Source organism: Erpetoichthys calabaricus, chromosome 7 (assembly GCF_900747795.2).
Source record: "Erpetoichthys calabaricus chromosome 7, fErpCal1.3, whole genome shotgun sequence".
Lineage (NCBI taxonomy): Eukaryota > Metazoa > Chordata > Cladistia > Polypteriformes > Polypteridae > Erpetoichthys > Erpetoichthys calabaricus.
In genome coordinates this window covers 118,577,175-118,593,369 of record NC_041400.2, presented here as the reverse complement: position 1 = coordinate 118,593,369, position 16,195 = coordinate 118,577,175, and the positions used below count along the sequence as shown (strand labels likewise).

The 16,195-nt window shown below is 39.3% G+C and overlaps 1 protein-coding gene across 2 annotated transcripts in view; it reads right to left on the bottom strand.

The window, feature by feature from the left end:
- mcc (MCC regulator of WNT signaling pathway) overlaps window positions 1-16,195 on the bottom strand; it is a 596,286-nt gene that overhangs the window by 87,034 nt on the left and 493,057 nt on the right. For both annotated transcript variants that reach the window (XM_028805279.2, XM_028805281.2), the window contains one exon: window positions 14,788-14,994. In XM_028805279.2, the coding sequence (XP_028661112.1) occupies window positions 14,788-14,994 (207 nt within the window). The remainder of the gene's footprint in view (window positions 1-14,787; window positions 14,995-16,195) is intronic.

The following is a 16,195-nucleotide window of genomic DNA, read 5'->3' as shown; positions in this document are numbered from 1 at the left end:
GAACTGAATAAGCAATCAGAAAGTGGATGGATGCATGGAAGAAGGGACGGAATCAATCATTTGCTTAGTTTCTGAACCCAGTTATTCACAATGCAGAGTTACGTTAGACTGGAATCTATCCAAGCAGCAGTAGCTGCAAAGCAGGAAGCAATCCACTGTAGCTGTTTTATAACACACTTAACCCATTTCAGGGTTGTTAGGGTCTGCAGTCTCTCTCAAACAACAAAGGGCATAAGGTTGAAACAAATCTAAACTTAGGGGACACTGACCTGTACAACCTCACTACTATTGCTAGGCAAGACAATCGGAAGTGTGCAACACATGACGCTATCACCGCAGTTGTATAAAGATCAGCATGTGCATTAATGCTGCATTGACCTCTTTTGACCTTAAGGGTTTTTGACATTATTGCTTTGAAAATTCATACCCAAAAACAAATGGCTTTTGTGATGGTGCGGGTCAGCTCCTTGCTCCCTCTGCCATAACGGGAGCCTTTTGAATCCAACACAGTCGATAGCAAAACCGGATGAGCATGGCTGATGACAAATCACACTTGGAGCAAGGGGATAGTGTAAATGTGAATCAGTGCTTTTATTAAAAACCAAGTCCAAAACAAGCGTTCAAAAAGTGCAGTGTTCAGAAAATAGTTCAATAAATAATCCATAAAAAGGTGTATCTGTGGAGGTTAAAATCAGCATAAACAAATCTATTAAAAACGAGGTGAAAATCAACTGGCAGGAAACTTTCGTTGCTAAAAATCCCGTGTCTTTTTCCTCACTGGTGGCTCCTCCGCATATCCCATATGGGCCTTGCCGGAGAGGAGTTGCTCTACTGACACATGCAGCTGACCTTCTGCAGATCTGGATCCCAGCTATCCCATGGCTACGACCTGGCTCCATCGCCAAACCTAGGCTTGGACCCCAACGGCCATGGCGCTCACATTGGAGCTCCCCTCCCAAGCCTCCTTGACTTCCGCTGCCTTCCCGGTTTTCCACGGCAAGTCAAGTCAAATAGGTGCCATATGTTTTACGTGAGTTATCTTGTAAAGTTCTCCATAGTCAAGTGTATGCTGGTCTGTGCTCAGGAAACCTGGCAGCATAAGCCTTGCTTGGAGGGCACGATGAGCCGACTTAAAAAACAAATGGTGAGAAAGTGAAACAACATTTTTTACTAACTGAGTCCACAATACAAAAGAATAATTGAAGAACATTAAGGAGAAAATTAAGATGAAGGTATCCATGAGTTCATAATTCAAAACACATCAAGGTTCTGCAGTGCAAAATTAATTGTCGATAATCCAAAACAAAAAAAAGTTCAAAATTCACAATAATCCACTTACTAAACACAGCTTGAATGACAATTGCTGCAAAGACACTAACCATGCAGTACTAAAGCAATGCCGCCTTACTTCTCCAATGCCTCATGGGCATAAACCCAGCAAAATGAACAAAGGCCTAATCCTGATACTCGATCATACACCGCACAAATTAAATTGTTTATCATCTTTACCATGAAGCATGTTCTCCTCCCTTTAAAACTGTATGAATGACCTTTGGAGCAAAGAGTTTTGATCTCGATCTTTTACAAATTTCTGTATAGGCTCTTAAATTCTACCTTACTTTGTTCATTCATCTATTGTCAAGGTGGCCAAATACGTTTATTGGTTATGTCAAGTAAAATTGGGCCCTGATGTACTTACACAATAATTTTAACTTAAAAGGCACTCAATAAGTATTAAGAATTATCTCTCCAATTTTCACACAAAAACTTAACAAATATCTGTAATCTATTTGCCTCCCCTTTTCAGGTATCTTTCTTTTTATAATGATAAAGGCAGAGAAAAGCCAAGCAAAATGACACCTTTTATTGGCTAACTAGAAAGATTACAATATGCAAGCTTTCGAGGCAACTCAGTCTCTACATTCATAATGGCTAACACGGTACAACACCCTAGTACTATAATGATAAGGGAAACAGAATTTTACAAAACGGTTTGTGGAGGTCATTTAGTACAACAACTGAGCTTTTTCTAGTGTTGTGAAATGTACAATCTTGTCGTTTTCAGTAGTCATTTTGTTGAGACTCTTCTACTTGTAGTAGCTAATGCTGTCTCATGCCACAAAGTCCTGTCCTTGCCTGAAATCTACCTGCCAGGTCCAACTCAATGAGAACATGAGATGTTAAACACTAAACCCTGCACACATGTAGTAGAGCTCTGTCATCTGGTTTTACCTCAGGTTGAGGCTCTTAACTGTATCTTATAACATTTATTCATTCTTTGTTTAAATGGTGCTTTTTGATTATCAGTTCATAAAGGACCCAGACACAATATCAACAGTACTGGGCACAACACAGGAGCCAAACCTGAGAGGCACATTAGTCCAGTGGAGGGTGCACTCATTCCCATACCCACACTTATTGCTTCTTGGCCAAAGTAGAGTTGCTAATTGACCTAATTGTTAGTCTTTGTGATGGGAAAGAAAATCAAAATTGTCAAAAAAGTACCCAGGCAATTGAAGTGAAGATGTACACCATCTACAAAGACAGTGACCACTGCGAATGTCTCTAATATATATCACTATATATATGGAAGGAATGAGTCTGCTTATTGGAACGAAGTGGAACAGTTGTCTGGGTGTTGCTGAAACAACCATCTGGTTCTTAACACCACCAAAACCAAGGAGCTGATCATTGACTTCAGGAGGATGAAAACAAATATTTAGCTCCTTTTTATTGATGGGAATTGTGGGGTGAGGGACTCGAAATTGTGGTTCCTGGGTGTGCACATGCAGGAGGACCTGAATTGGAGCGTTACCACCACAGAGCTGGTAAAAAAGGTACAGCAGAGACTTTACTTCCTGAAGACCCACAGGAAGAAATATTTTCACTCAAAAACTCTCCTTCTTCTATTGCTCCATAGAGTGCATATTGACTTGCTGCTTCAGTGTGTGGTTTGTCAGCTGCACAGCACCATAGGAAAGCACTCCAGAGGTTCGTCACCACTGCTCAGAATATCATTGGATGTCCTCTCCCATCCTTGGAAGATCTTTACAGTTCCCGTTGACTGAAAAAGGCCTGGAGCATAATTAAAAATCTGTCCCACCCTGGTCTCTTTGAACTGCTGCCTTTGGGTAGATGCTTCAAGACAATAAAAACATGGACAAATAGACTAAAAAATAGCTTTTATCCAAAGACCATGACTGCACTAAATACCATCATTGTGAAAAATGATTTGTTGTGTAATATGATGTTTGATTTGCTTTTCCACTTTTAGACTCTCCTTTATAAATCTCCATTTTTATATGTTTTTGTAGTATTCTAATTCTTGCTGTTTTGCTGCACTGATAGGATTGTATCCAATTTCATTGTACTTGTGCAATGACAATAAAGCTATTCGATATTCAATATCAAATCACAATTCCCCTGAAGTACCATGGACAAACTTTTTTATGTGTATAAGAAACTTTTTCAAGGCAAACTGCTTAATTCCAATCATTGACACAACTTTCATTAGAAAAGTCAATTAGTTAAAGTAAAACAAAGAAGTATTAAGCCTGAGGTTTGAAAGTGGATATAGTAGGGAGGCTCAACCTTAGAGATTTTGGAATGAAAATGTTAGTGAATTTATTGTAACTTCCTTTACACTAATCAGTGAAGTTGGAGGTATAATTTTAAAAAGTTATCTGAATGATAAGGGCTTCTTTATAAAGTGGAGAAGCTATGATTACAATTTTTGCTGATGTTAACCATAGAAAATCAGATGTGATTTTGGGCTAATCAGAGATGCTCACTTGACATTTTTTAAAAATTGGTGGGCACATGTTCTTGCAGTCCCTGCTAGAAATTACACCTTTATTATAAGTATACCATTGCTGCCTTGAATACTGTCTGCATTGAGATTCCTCACTTCTATTTAAAACTGAGAAGAACACCCTCAAGTTGCTGACTGAATACATTGGCCTACTTAGAAATGCAAAGACAGCAAACAAAACAAATCTGAAAATCATCATTTATTACAGCTTAACTTGTTACCCAATTTCAAAATTATTTCAAGTACTTGTCAATTGCATGAATGTATCGTGAGCCTTAAAGAGACTGATTTAAGGGGAACACTGAGATAGGACATCGATGGAACAAAAAAAGCGAATCGTCTTCTGTCTTCCTTCATGGGCCTGACAGTTTGGAAAAAATGTCATCAATTTTGAACTAGTAAGTGACAGAGACTTATTGAAGTGACTGAAGCAGGAACAAGCTATCATTCATAGAAATATATATATTTTATGGACAGGGGTTGATTTGTCTTGTAAAACTTGACTTATTTGTATGGAATTTTGTTACTAAAATCAATAAAATCCAAAAAATTAAAAAATATATACAGTATATATTCGCGTATAAGTCGGGTCTTGAAACCCGAAAAATCGATCATAAAATCAGGCCCTGTCTTATACGCACATTCAAAAATACGACACTTAATTTTTTTTTACATCTTCTTGCTTCCTCCAATCTCGCACCAGTTTCTCAAATGCATCGAATTTTGTTGCACCAGCACAGTTACCAATTTCTTTTGCCACTTCAATGACTTTTAATTTAAAACCAGCTTCATATTTTCTTCCGATCGAACGCTCCATCGTAGATAAGGGATGCTCTTACGATAAAGGTGTATGAAGGTGTGAGATACAAAAAACACAAATCAGTGTAAACGTCGCTTTGGAATAGTTTGGGTATTATCGTGTGGTCACGTAGGCACAATACATAGAAAGAAAAGGCAGTGTGCTCTGTGGTTATTCTCTCAGGTGGCGTTAGCATATCATCATCTCTTGGATCAATAGCGTGAGTTTTCCGCATTTGACTTATATGACTGACATTATAAAATAGCAGAATTTATATGGTAAAATCAAGCCCCGACTTATTCACGGGAGAACTTATACGCGAGTATATACGGTATATATATTTTTCCATCAGCTTTAAAAAAAGTTTGGGTGCCCAAACCTTTTCACATGTCCATATTTTTTCATTACACACTTTTAACATATCATTATGGCATTTAAACTCTTTTTATTAGTTTGCAAGCCCAAGTGTCCACAGCCAAGGGCACAACCTTCTGTTAAGACACTTCATAATAATATACCAAGATGGACCCGGGCGTCTGAGGAAATAGGCAAGAGACTTTGGTTCCAAAATCTAAATGAAGTTTATTAATATAAAAAAAAAAAAACACCCAAAGAATTCAAATGTTCAAAGTGATACAGTACATCAATAAATAACCCTTCTTTAAACATCAAGTAGTGCTTTTAAAATAGTGTCTTGGGATGTTCCGATAAATAATTCCAATAAATAATTAAATAAATACCTTGAGTATTCCCTTTTCCCTCATCAGGACGTCATTCCACCACATCCCGGTCTGCCACTTCTGCCAGTACCTCCTGAACTGTACTGCCATCTCAGTCATTCACAGCAACTCGCTGGGCGCCTTGACCTCTAACCTAATGACGTAACACTATGGATCCGCATAACAGTATATTGATCCCTTGGCCTCACTCCATCCTCATCTGCTCCATTGCTCAACAGATTTGAACTTCGCCACATCCTGGAACCTCCATACCAGCCCTAGCCATCTATCCTGCCCCCTTTACAAAGCTCAACAGAGCCGACACTGTCTGTCCTGCCTTTTGCTCCCAGAAAATATACTGTCCACAAAGTGAACGCTTGCTCTCTTGTTTTCATTGTCTTTCCATCTGTCCTCTCCTTTTCTTTCTTTTTCCTGAGCACTAACTCAGCCGACACAAGTTAATCCGTAGTTAGTTTCTTCATAATTGACTAAAGCCCAAATGATTGCATATATTCACATGTGCACTGCTTGCCAGTGGTTAAGCCACTGAACTGTGCTTAAAAACCATCAAAACCAATAATAAATTAATTCAATAACTCACCCCCCAGACTTTTCTTACCACAGTATAGCTGCTGAACTACTAAAAGTAGGGGTTTATAAATCTAGACATACAAATGAAATAACAAACAAAAATGCTAGATTAAAGAATCACCCAAATAACAAAAATAAAGGATCTTGAAAACAGAATAATGGCATGCCAAACAAAACAGTGTGAGAGATGAAAGGAAATACTGTATATTTTGAGGCTGAATACAGAGACAAAGGCTGAAACAAATAAAAGAAAGTACATAAAAGCCAATGCTCGGCAGTGCTGAAGAAAATAATGATAGAATTAGGCATTAAAGAGGCAACACTGGCATGGTGCATCTCGATTAGCTTAATTACACAGCATTATCATTTGAGTTTTAAAGGTCAAGCCATGATACCAATGAACCTACAAACTTGCTTGCATCTATAATTCACTAAAAATAATGATTTGGTTTAACCACTGAACCAATCAGCAACTATTTAATCATATTCACATCCTGAAACTAATTCTTCCTCAAATATCATCTGTTTTAAGTTACTTGATAAAGGATCTCGACATATATTAGAGTTGCCAAATTTTGTTAATAATTGAATGCTTATGGGCTAACTCTGTGAAACGTATAAACACACATGTGTGAATGAAACTTCAGTGTGAGAGACCCCAGGGATCATTGTGGTTTGTTATATTCGATCCAAAAAATTGAATAAAGCAAATTTATTCCTTGAACTAATTTCTAAGTTATGCTTCACTCTTACTGGTTGTAAATTTAAAATTACCCAGATCTCGTTTTTTTTTTCAAGCAAACCAAACAATAGATGTGTTGTTTGTAGACATGGCTTGAAAGAAGATGTTTTTGATTTGTGTGGTTATTTAAGATAACAGGATAATTAAAGGTAAAACTACAACACACATTTTTATTCCCCCACACTCAACTTCTTTTGTAATTCTGCTATACACTTGCAGCATTAGGATTTCCAATTTTGTAATTTACAATCAGAACATCAGCAGAGCTAAAACCTTGAAATCTCCGTTAGCTCTTCTCCTGAAAAAACACTGAGATGAACAGACCAGGCCACTCTGTCTTTATAATTCCTTGGTAATGCAAAATAATTTAAAATCTAAAATTCCTCCAGCCTGACCCCAGTCAAAGGTGAAAAGAAGGAATCCTCAACACTGGCCGACTCCTTTTAATTCACAGTTCAATTGCAACTGTCTCCAGCTTTGTTGAGCTCCTTGTTCAGTAGGAAGAAGTCAAACCCAATATAGCAGCATCATTATGAGCCTACAATCTTGTTGTTTTGGCCTTGTGATCATATATAAAGATGGAGATGTTGATGGATCGGCAAAATGAAATCTTTATCCAAGTATATAGATTGTTCCTGCTTTATAATAATAGTTAGGAACAAAATTTAAACAACTGCTCCTGCTGCACTGATTCATTGGTTACTTTCAGACTCTCCCATAACCCTGCATGTGAACTTCTTCTTCTTTCGGCTGCTCCCATTAGGGGTTGCAACAGCGGATCATCTTCTTCCATATCTTTCTGTCCTCTGCATCTTGCTCTGTTACACCCATCACTTGCATGTCCTCTCTCACCACATCCATAAGCCTTCTCTTAGGCCTTCCTCTTTTCCTCTTCCCTGGCAGCTCTATCCTTCGCAGCCTTCTGCCAACATATCCAGCATCTCTCCTCTGCACGATTGCACCAATGCAATCTCGCCTCTCTGACTTTGTCTCTCAACCGTCCAACTTGAGCTGACCCTCTAATGTACTCATTTCTAATCCTATCCATCCTCATCACTCCCAGTGTGAACAAGAGTCTAAAATACTTCTCCACTTAAGACAGATGCTGCTTATTGACTGGTAGACAGCAAGCAACGCCTATACAGGTAACTGTTAGATTTTCTCCTTCTTATCACTTCACAATCAACTAAGACCTACTGAGCTGACTGCCAGAGATCATAATACAATGAAGCTAAAAGGAGAAGTTAAACCAGCAGAATGAATGGATCAAACGCATGTACGATTGTACCAGTGACTTTGGTGTAATCTGAAATATGCACCGCCATCACATTATTTCAGTGGTGACCAGATTTTCAAAGTCCCTTGTACCCTAAGCACATGGTTCCAAAATGCAACACAACTCATTTATCCAGAGTATGCTAGATGCATATGAAATTGAAGACCCATTTCCCCCATTTGGTATTGTGCGCCTTTTAAAAATTCATATGGAAGTCCATTCCCCCTTAGAGTATCATGTACCTTGCAAAAATGTTCAATCCCAGTACACTTTGCATAAAACTGGACACGATCTCTTACCAAGACACAGAGCCTGAAATTGGCACAGTAAAATATTTTTCATAATTCTTGCATAATGATGACACTTTTCCTATTTTTTATAGAAACCAGACCTGTAGTATCGTTGCATTAAGGGCAAACAGAACATTGACATAAGCCTTTTTCATGTCTGCACAGACAATGTCAAAGTCTCATGATGACACAAATAACTGGAAGAGAGAAAAAAACGCTTCTTCCAAATTTGAATTTTGGCCACCCCTTTTTTCAAGGAGCCCACTGCAGGTTAAGCTATGGAGTCTGAGGAGTGTGATCCTTCAGCAACTGAAGCACTCCCACTTGTGGATTACCATCCCAATTAGTCAGCATTGAGGCGTTATTCCAACCTTAGACACAAAACCAACAAGAAAGTGCCATAATATTCATCACTTTCTGCATTTTCCAGCCAGATCTCATCCACCCCTGCTGACTGGCCAATATATCATTTTTTTAAAAAAAACAGTGACCTCTGACATTAAAAATAGATCTGGTCCAAGGAGGAGGGCTTGTTGGCTTGTTTTTCTCAAAGTCCCCTCACCACTTCTAGACAATATCCTCTTGACATCAACATTTTCTAAACTCTGTGAGAACAGGATAGGTCACCAGCTACACTTCTTAAGTCATTGATGGAACTAATAATCTGACCCTTGGTTTAGGCAATGCAGTCTGTTGCAATATAACAGGATTTCAACTTCACAGCATATCTTTTTTGTTAATGCAGAATGAAATTATAGCTTAAAGCCTAATTTCAAGATTATTATTCTTCAAGATGCAAGAACAATAAAAAAAGCTTTGAGCCTGAGGTACAGCAGTGATCAATAAGAAGTTTAAGAGACATATGCAGAGTTAAAAAATAATCCTTTTCAAACTGAACTATTCACTTCCAATGCCTTGATTCAAGTAGCCAAGCATTTTCAATGCAAGCAACATACATTTTTGTACCTGATGATGTTAGGTTAGGTTCCATCCCCCAGCAACCTCGGTTATGAGGTAAAAGGACAGTTCTATTATAATTCACATTTGAAAAAAAAAACGGTTTAAGTTGATTGGATGGATGCATGGTATCAATTAGTGAACACGGCAGTAATAGGCTGAAAGCTAGCAAAACAGTATATGACACTCACTGTGTGCAAAGATCTTACACGACTCAATAAAATCTGATTTGGCACAAGTTATCTGGGCGCTAAGTGTTTATTTGTTTGTGAAAACACTCCATGACATTACAGTAAAACTAACAAGTGCTCAAATAAAAATTATGTTTTGCGTGGCCTCCCATTAACTGCAAAATTAAAGAAATTCACTTTGTTACACTGCTGTAGAATTTTTTCAAGTAGCCCTGTGGTAGAACCTTCAAGATTCTTTCAGCTTTTGCCATAATTCTCCTTTTAACTCTTTCAGATAATGATGACATCAGCGGGTATCACAATGATCTGACAACACAGCAGCATTCTACAGTTTACTTAATTTTTTTGAGACGTGAAAGTTGCATGAATTTGCATTATAGTCTTTAGCAAAAGAGGGACATATACTACACTGGACTATTCATTTTTTCAAATGTTTTGCTTCTTGAAAATTTTTTGTGAGTATGCTAGACAGTTGCGAATTGAACACAAACATAGTTTAAGATTGATTGTATCACATGGGAATTTGGAGAAGCATGAAGTTATTTTTTTTAATTTAGTGTGTTTAAATTGCTTATTGATGCTGACACATTGCATTAGTCCAATTGAGTGAAAATGTTTTACTGCTGATTTTCGTTTGTTGTCAGTACCTATTGTGTCTTGTTATTGTGTCCAAAAATAGTTAGCCAGTATTAATGGATTCCATCTTCCCCGATACTGCTTTTCCACCTTTGCAATATCCCGGTGAAACCTGTCATCACGTTTGTCCCTTACTGCACCAACAACAGCAGTGAATGCAGAAAGTTAATCTTTATAAACATGTTGCACTTCGACGGTTTTGTATGCTTGAAGCATGTTCTCAACCAGCTGGTTCTCTAGAGTTGCCAAGAAAAATTTCAACATCACTATTGAATGCCTTTTCATGTGATTTCCTCCAGCCTCACTAGCAGATCTTCAAACCGCTTGCCATTAATGACGTGCCTGTTTTGTGGCGCAATAAAAATGCCTTCCGTAGAGTTGGAATTAATCAAAAATCAAAATTCCTTGCTTTTCTTCTTCATTGCTTTCAAAACTTTTTTCATCATTCTGAGTTTTATATGAAGAGGAGGCAACAATATATTTGTTGAGTTTGCAGGTGGTTTATGTGCCACAGTTTCCTGGCCTGGAATCAAATACTTATAGAGCTGCCATATTTTTTTCAATATAATAAGACCCTTTATTACCAAAAACACTTGGTATATGTGAGCTGCATTCCTAGTAGCTAGTTGTGCCATTAGTTTTATATAATCACAGATGTTTCAGTTGTAGTTCTTGTATACGTATATTTATAATACGAGAGGAAATCTCAGAAATAGGCAAGAGCCGTAAATGGTATGTGACCGGGAGATTTAAACCATTTAAAATACACCCAAAAGTGCTCCAGAGGCAAATCTTTGTTATCCAGTGTTATTCGTTAGTTAATGCTTACCTTAAGGTAGTCTGCATACTGAAAAAACCCTGTTATGGCCTCACCAAAAATACCACTGGTAATTAGAGCACCGAATAGATCTTAATTATGTTTGCAGTGTGTAAAAAGTTGTAATCATGCTGCCAGATAAAGTTTTTGTCAATGTATTTCCAAAGGTACAGCATTATGCATCAAATTTATTTATGTTTATCTGTAGCCATCTTTTGTTTATTCTGAGCAGATTTCCTACAGTGCTGGCTGAAATGATGTCCCAGACCATGATAGAGCCACCACTATGCTTCACAGAAGACTACGAGCAGGCATCATCATATTTCTTGCCAACTTATCTTCTGACATGTCAGTATCATGACATCACTTGGTAAGACCTTTTGTCACTGGCTGTTTCTCCTTGTTTGATGGGCTTACTGCAATGTTTTTCAGCTTATTCTGCTTATTAATAAACTTATAGCTGCAACATGCCCTACAAGGTGTTTTCACTTAAGATTTCTTTGCGTGGTCAAAACATCTGCTTTGGTGCCAATTTTTTTTTTACGACCACAGCGGCAGCACGTGTGCATCATGACATCCTACATCTCCCCAGTTTTTGCAAAGTATAAGTAATCTGGTTACTATTTTTGCTTATTTTTCCCCAATACCTTTGTGTAAATACATTGTATATCTGATTAAAACTTTTGAACGTTGGCTCCCATTGTAAAATCGCAGCACCGGACAACGTTCATATACTGCCAGAGATAGTCGGAACACTGCGGTCTAGTGCATCAGCTCCACCGACGGTAAGAGCCCAATGGCGGCATCGAGAAAATAAACAAATTAAAGTAGCATGGAGGTATTCAGGCAAGGTTTCAGAAGCTACCCACAATCTACCTCTGCTGAGCATTTTTGTCACCAACGTTTCGTCTCTGTCAAAAAAACAAGACAAACTATGACTCTGGATCATATTACACACACGTATTATGGGCTGCAACATCATGATTTGCACAGAAAATGACTGTATCCTGGACATCGCTATTGAGCTGGAGGGGTGCACTGTCTTCAGGGCCAACCGAATATTAGAGAACACGAGAGACATCAAAGGTGGAGGTCTGTGTATTTACAATATGTGAACAATGCTTGGTGTGCAGACACTATTGTAATGGAAAGGCATTGCTTTACTGATCTGGAATATCTGATGATTAAATGTAAACTTTTTGCTTACCCCGGGAATTCACGTCTATTATTATCACTGCCATGTATGTACCACTGGATGCCAACACTAGACTTGCAAAGAAAGAACTGCATGCTGCTCTTAGTAAACAACAAATGGCACATCCAGATGGGACTTTCATTACTACAGGTGATTTCAATCATTGCAACTTTAGAACTGTATTCCCCAAATTTCATCAAAACATCTACTGCCCCACCCAAGGAGAGAGAATCTGAGATCAGGTGTATACAAACACTGTGGAAGCCTACAAGGACTTTCTGCTCCCCCACCTTGGACAATCAGATTACCTCTCCCTACAGATTAAGATCTGCCCTAACCAGAAGCCATGATGGATGAATAGAGAGGTTAGACTCCTGCTGAAGGCTAGGGATGCTGCTTTCAGATCTGGTGACCCTGAGAGCTATAGCACATCCAGGGTCAACCTAAAAAAGGGCAATGTAACAAATAAAGACATACAAAATATTTATCAACTTATATGCTAGATATCACTCATTTTACACTCCACTACACCATCTCATTAATTTAAATGAGGTGTGTTGTTGGTGGAATTTAACAAATGTTTTAAAATGGCTGTGGTGCCCTGAGGTGGTGTCTGGGAGCCAAATCTGTGCTGTTCTAGCCATTTCACAAAATATCAATGTTTTTGGTCTTGGTATATTTTATTGCATGAAGGTTTATGTGTTGTGGCGGGTGGCTAGGGGCTGTGCCCAGCTGGGACACCGAGAAGGACTAAAAGAGGGACTATGCCTCCCCTGGACCACGAGAAGGCAGCTGCCCTGGTTTGTGTTGGGGCCACGGGAATTGAGTATAGAAGCTCAACCCTATAGGGGCCCGTGGCCACCGCCAGGGGGTGCCCAGACGATGAGGGACCCTGGACGTCAGCACTTCCGCCACACCCGGAGGTGCTGGTGGAAGTATTACCAGGGACACCCGGGGTGCTTCTGGGTGCTCATGCGACAAGTGCCACAGGAAGCTCATCAGGAGGCACCTGGAGCATGTCCGGGTGGGCATAAAAGAGGCTGCCTCCCTCCAGTCATTAGCCGGAGTCGGGTGGAAGTGGACGAAGCTCGGAGGAGAGGAGTGAAGGCGGTGAAGACTGGACTTTTGAAAGGCCTGGACGTAAGGGTGATTGGTGGAAGGACACTGAGTTGTGTGCGGGACTATATTATCCATCCATCCATCCATCCATTCTCTTCCGCTTATCCGAAGTCGGGTCGCGGGGGCAGAAGCTTGAGCAGAGATACCCAGACTTCCCTCTCCCTGGCCACTTCTTCTAGCTCTTCCGGGAGAATTCCGAGGCGTTCCCAGGCCAGCATAGTCCCTCCAGCGTGTCCTGGGTTTTCCCCAGGGCCTCCTCCCGGTTGGACGTGCCCGGAACACCTCACCAGGGAGGCGTCCAGGAGGCATCCTGATCAGATGCCCGAGCCACCTCATCTGACTCCTCTCGATGCGGAGGAGCAGCGGCTCTACTCTGAGCCCCTCCCGGATGACTGAACTTCTCACCCTATCTTTAAGGGAGAGCCCAGACACCCTGCGGAGGAAACTCATTTCAGCCGCTTGTATTCGTGATCTCGTTCTTTCGGTCACTACCCATAGCTCATGACCATAGGTGAGGGTAGGAACATAGATCGACTGGTAAATTGAGAGCTTTGCCTTATGGCTCAGCTCCTTTTTCACCACAACAGACCGATGCAGAGCCCGCATCACTGCGGACGCCGCACCGATCCGCCTGTCGATCTCACGCTCCATTCTTCCCTCACTCGTGAACAAGAGCCCGAGATACTTGAACTCCTCCACTTGAGGCAGGATCTCGCTCCCAACCCTGAGAGGGCACTCCACCCTTTTCTGGCTGAGGACCATGGTCTCGGATTTGGAGGTGCTGATTCCCATCCCAGCCGCTTCACACTCAGCTGAAGATCACGGCCTGATGAAGCAAACAGGACAACATCATCTGCAAAAAGCAGTGACCCAATCCTGAGTCCACCAAACCAGACCCCCTCAATACCCTGGCTGCGCCTAGAAATTCTGTCCATAAAAGTTATGAAGACTATATCAAAGAATTTATTATTATTATATTTATTGTACATAGTGTAAATAAAGCGTGTGTGGTGTTTGAACCATCGGTGTCTGCCTGTCTGTGACAGGGCTGGTCTTATTCAAAGTTCAATAGTGTTCCATGAGCAATAAATACTTATTACAACTCAGAAAGTTAGCTTTAAAAATAATTTCTTCAGTAGCCTTGGACTTTTGTACAATACTGTATAGCAGACTGCATATTAGGGAGAAGTAAATGCTTATTGTTAGAAGAAATATACAGGGAAAACCAGCTATTATCTGGATTTACCTATATTCAGATAGAAGTTTGCTTAGGTATTTCTGTTGTGTGTATTTTATTGAAAATTATTTCAAGAATCCAGAATTTAATTAATTTAAATGGCTGTTGTGTGTTATCCTGTCCCATGTGTAGGTTTAACAGGTGTCAAGGACGTAGGAAGGTGAATGACACAAGGAACGTAACATATATAAACATATTATAGTGTAGAGAAAATAAGAGAAATCATTGCTAAATAATGAAAATTTATTGAAATTAAACCTTTTTCATTATGTGATAAAGACTTTTAGTGCAAGGGAAACTCAGTGCAAATTATGTCATCGAAGACAAAGTGTTCGTGTGGACAAACCCATTTTAAGAATTCCCACCAGATAATCACAAGAAATTACTATTATTATTAGTACACTCACTCGTCTCCTGAGACGGTCTCTTTCCTCTCGAATTGCATTCATTGTAGCCTTGGTCCGGTTGAGTTCTTCCTCCTTACTGCACAGCATTGCTGTCAGGCTTTCATTTTCTTCCCTTAGGCCAGCTAACTCTTTCTCCCAGCGTGATCTCTCCTCTGCAAGGGTAGGATAGAAATCCCTCCCTAGGACTCCTTCGATTTCTTCCACTGTCTAAAAGGGGACAAACATTGGAATAATTATATGATACAGTACATTAACCATGGTGTATCTTGTAACAATGGAGTCAAGAGGAAAATAACCAACTATGTAATTAAGAATATACTTCACAGACAAAAATGCCGGATTAGTGTTTTGCGTTGTAGGGCAGGGAATTTAGGAGTGTGTTTTACCAGACAGATATGTTTTTACTCTCAGATCTTTTATAATATTGAATACACATTTTTATACAGTATCAAAATAGATATTTGGAAGTTCATGTTACTGGATGTTTTATAGCTTCAATAAATGATCCTCTGAAAAATAATGTTTTATCTTTTACTTGGCCGTCTTTGGTTGTAGTAATGGCCAAGAAAAACTATTCATGTTTTCTTTTAGAACAGAGATCAGAAAATTACTGATACAATAGGTTTCAACTGAGACCAAGCATGAACAACAGCAACCTGTATTAAATTGTCCATAAAAATCTCAAATGACTTGTGTCACATAATCTAACATCGTAAACACAAGTATTTTGATTAACATATTGTCAAATAAACCTCTTGTGGAGAAAAATTTTCAAAATGAATTTAGCATTTCAATTAAATATCTGCCACTCCCCTTTTGTTGGTCAGTTAGCCACAAGAGCATCATGTCCAGGTTTTTCATCCCCTGTTTGTGGAACTGCACTAGTGAGTTAACCTTCTGTCTTTTTGCAGACTACAGGGCTCAGCCCCCTGCTCGCTTTGCTTGCATATCCCTGGCTTTGGTTTACCGGATATACAATTTAAAGAGATTGTTATTTTCATGGGAATTGTTACATATGCGTTATTTTCACTTTTACTTTAAAACTTTAGTACAAACAATAATTGGAATTAACTTTTCTTTAAGATCGCAAGATCGCATTGAATCTTGATTCCATGTTTGGACTTACATCGTGAAAATGCAACGTTTAACTTGCCTGTGAGTGAATATTGTTTCTTTCTCTCTAATAAATAAAACAACTTTTTAGAATGTTTGTCCATGCTCTTTCTTCTTTGCTTTGTCGTTGACGTGTCATCTAGAACGTATAAAACTATTGTCTTGATAAAATTTATAAGAGCTGGAAGTGTGTCTGCCAAAAGCATTCACACGACAAAGAGCTGAGAGCACAGGAACTGTGTCTGACAAAAGCATTCACATGACTGAGGTTAGATTACTGTGGTCTTGTTTGAAA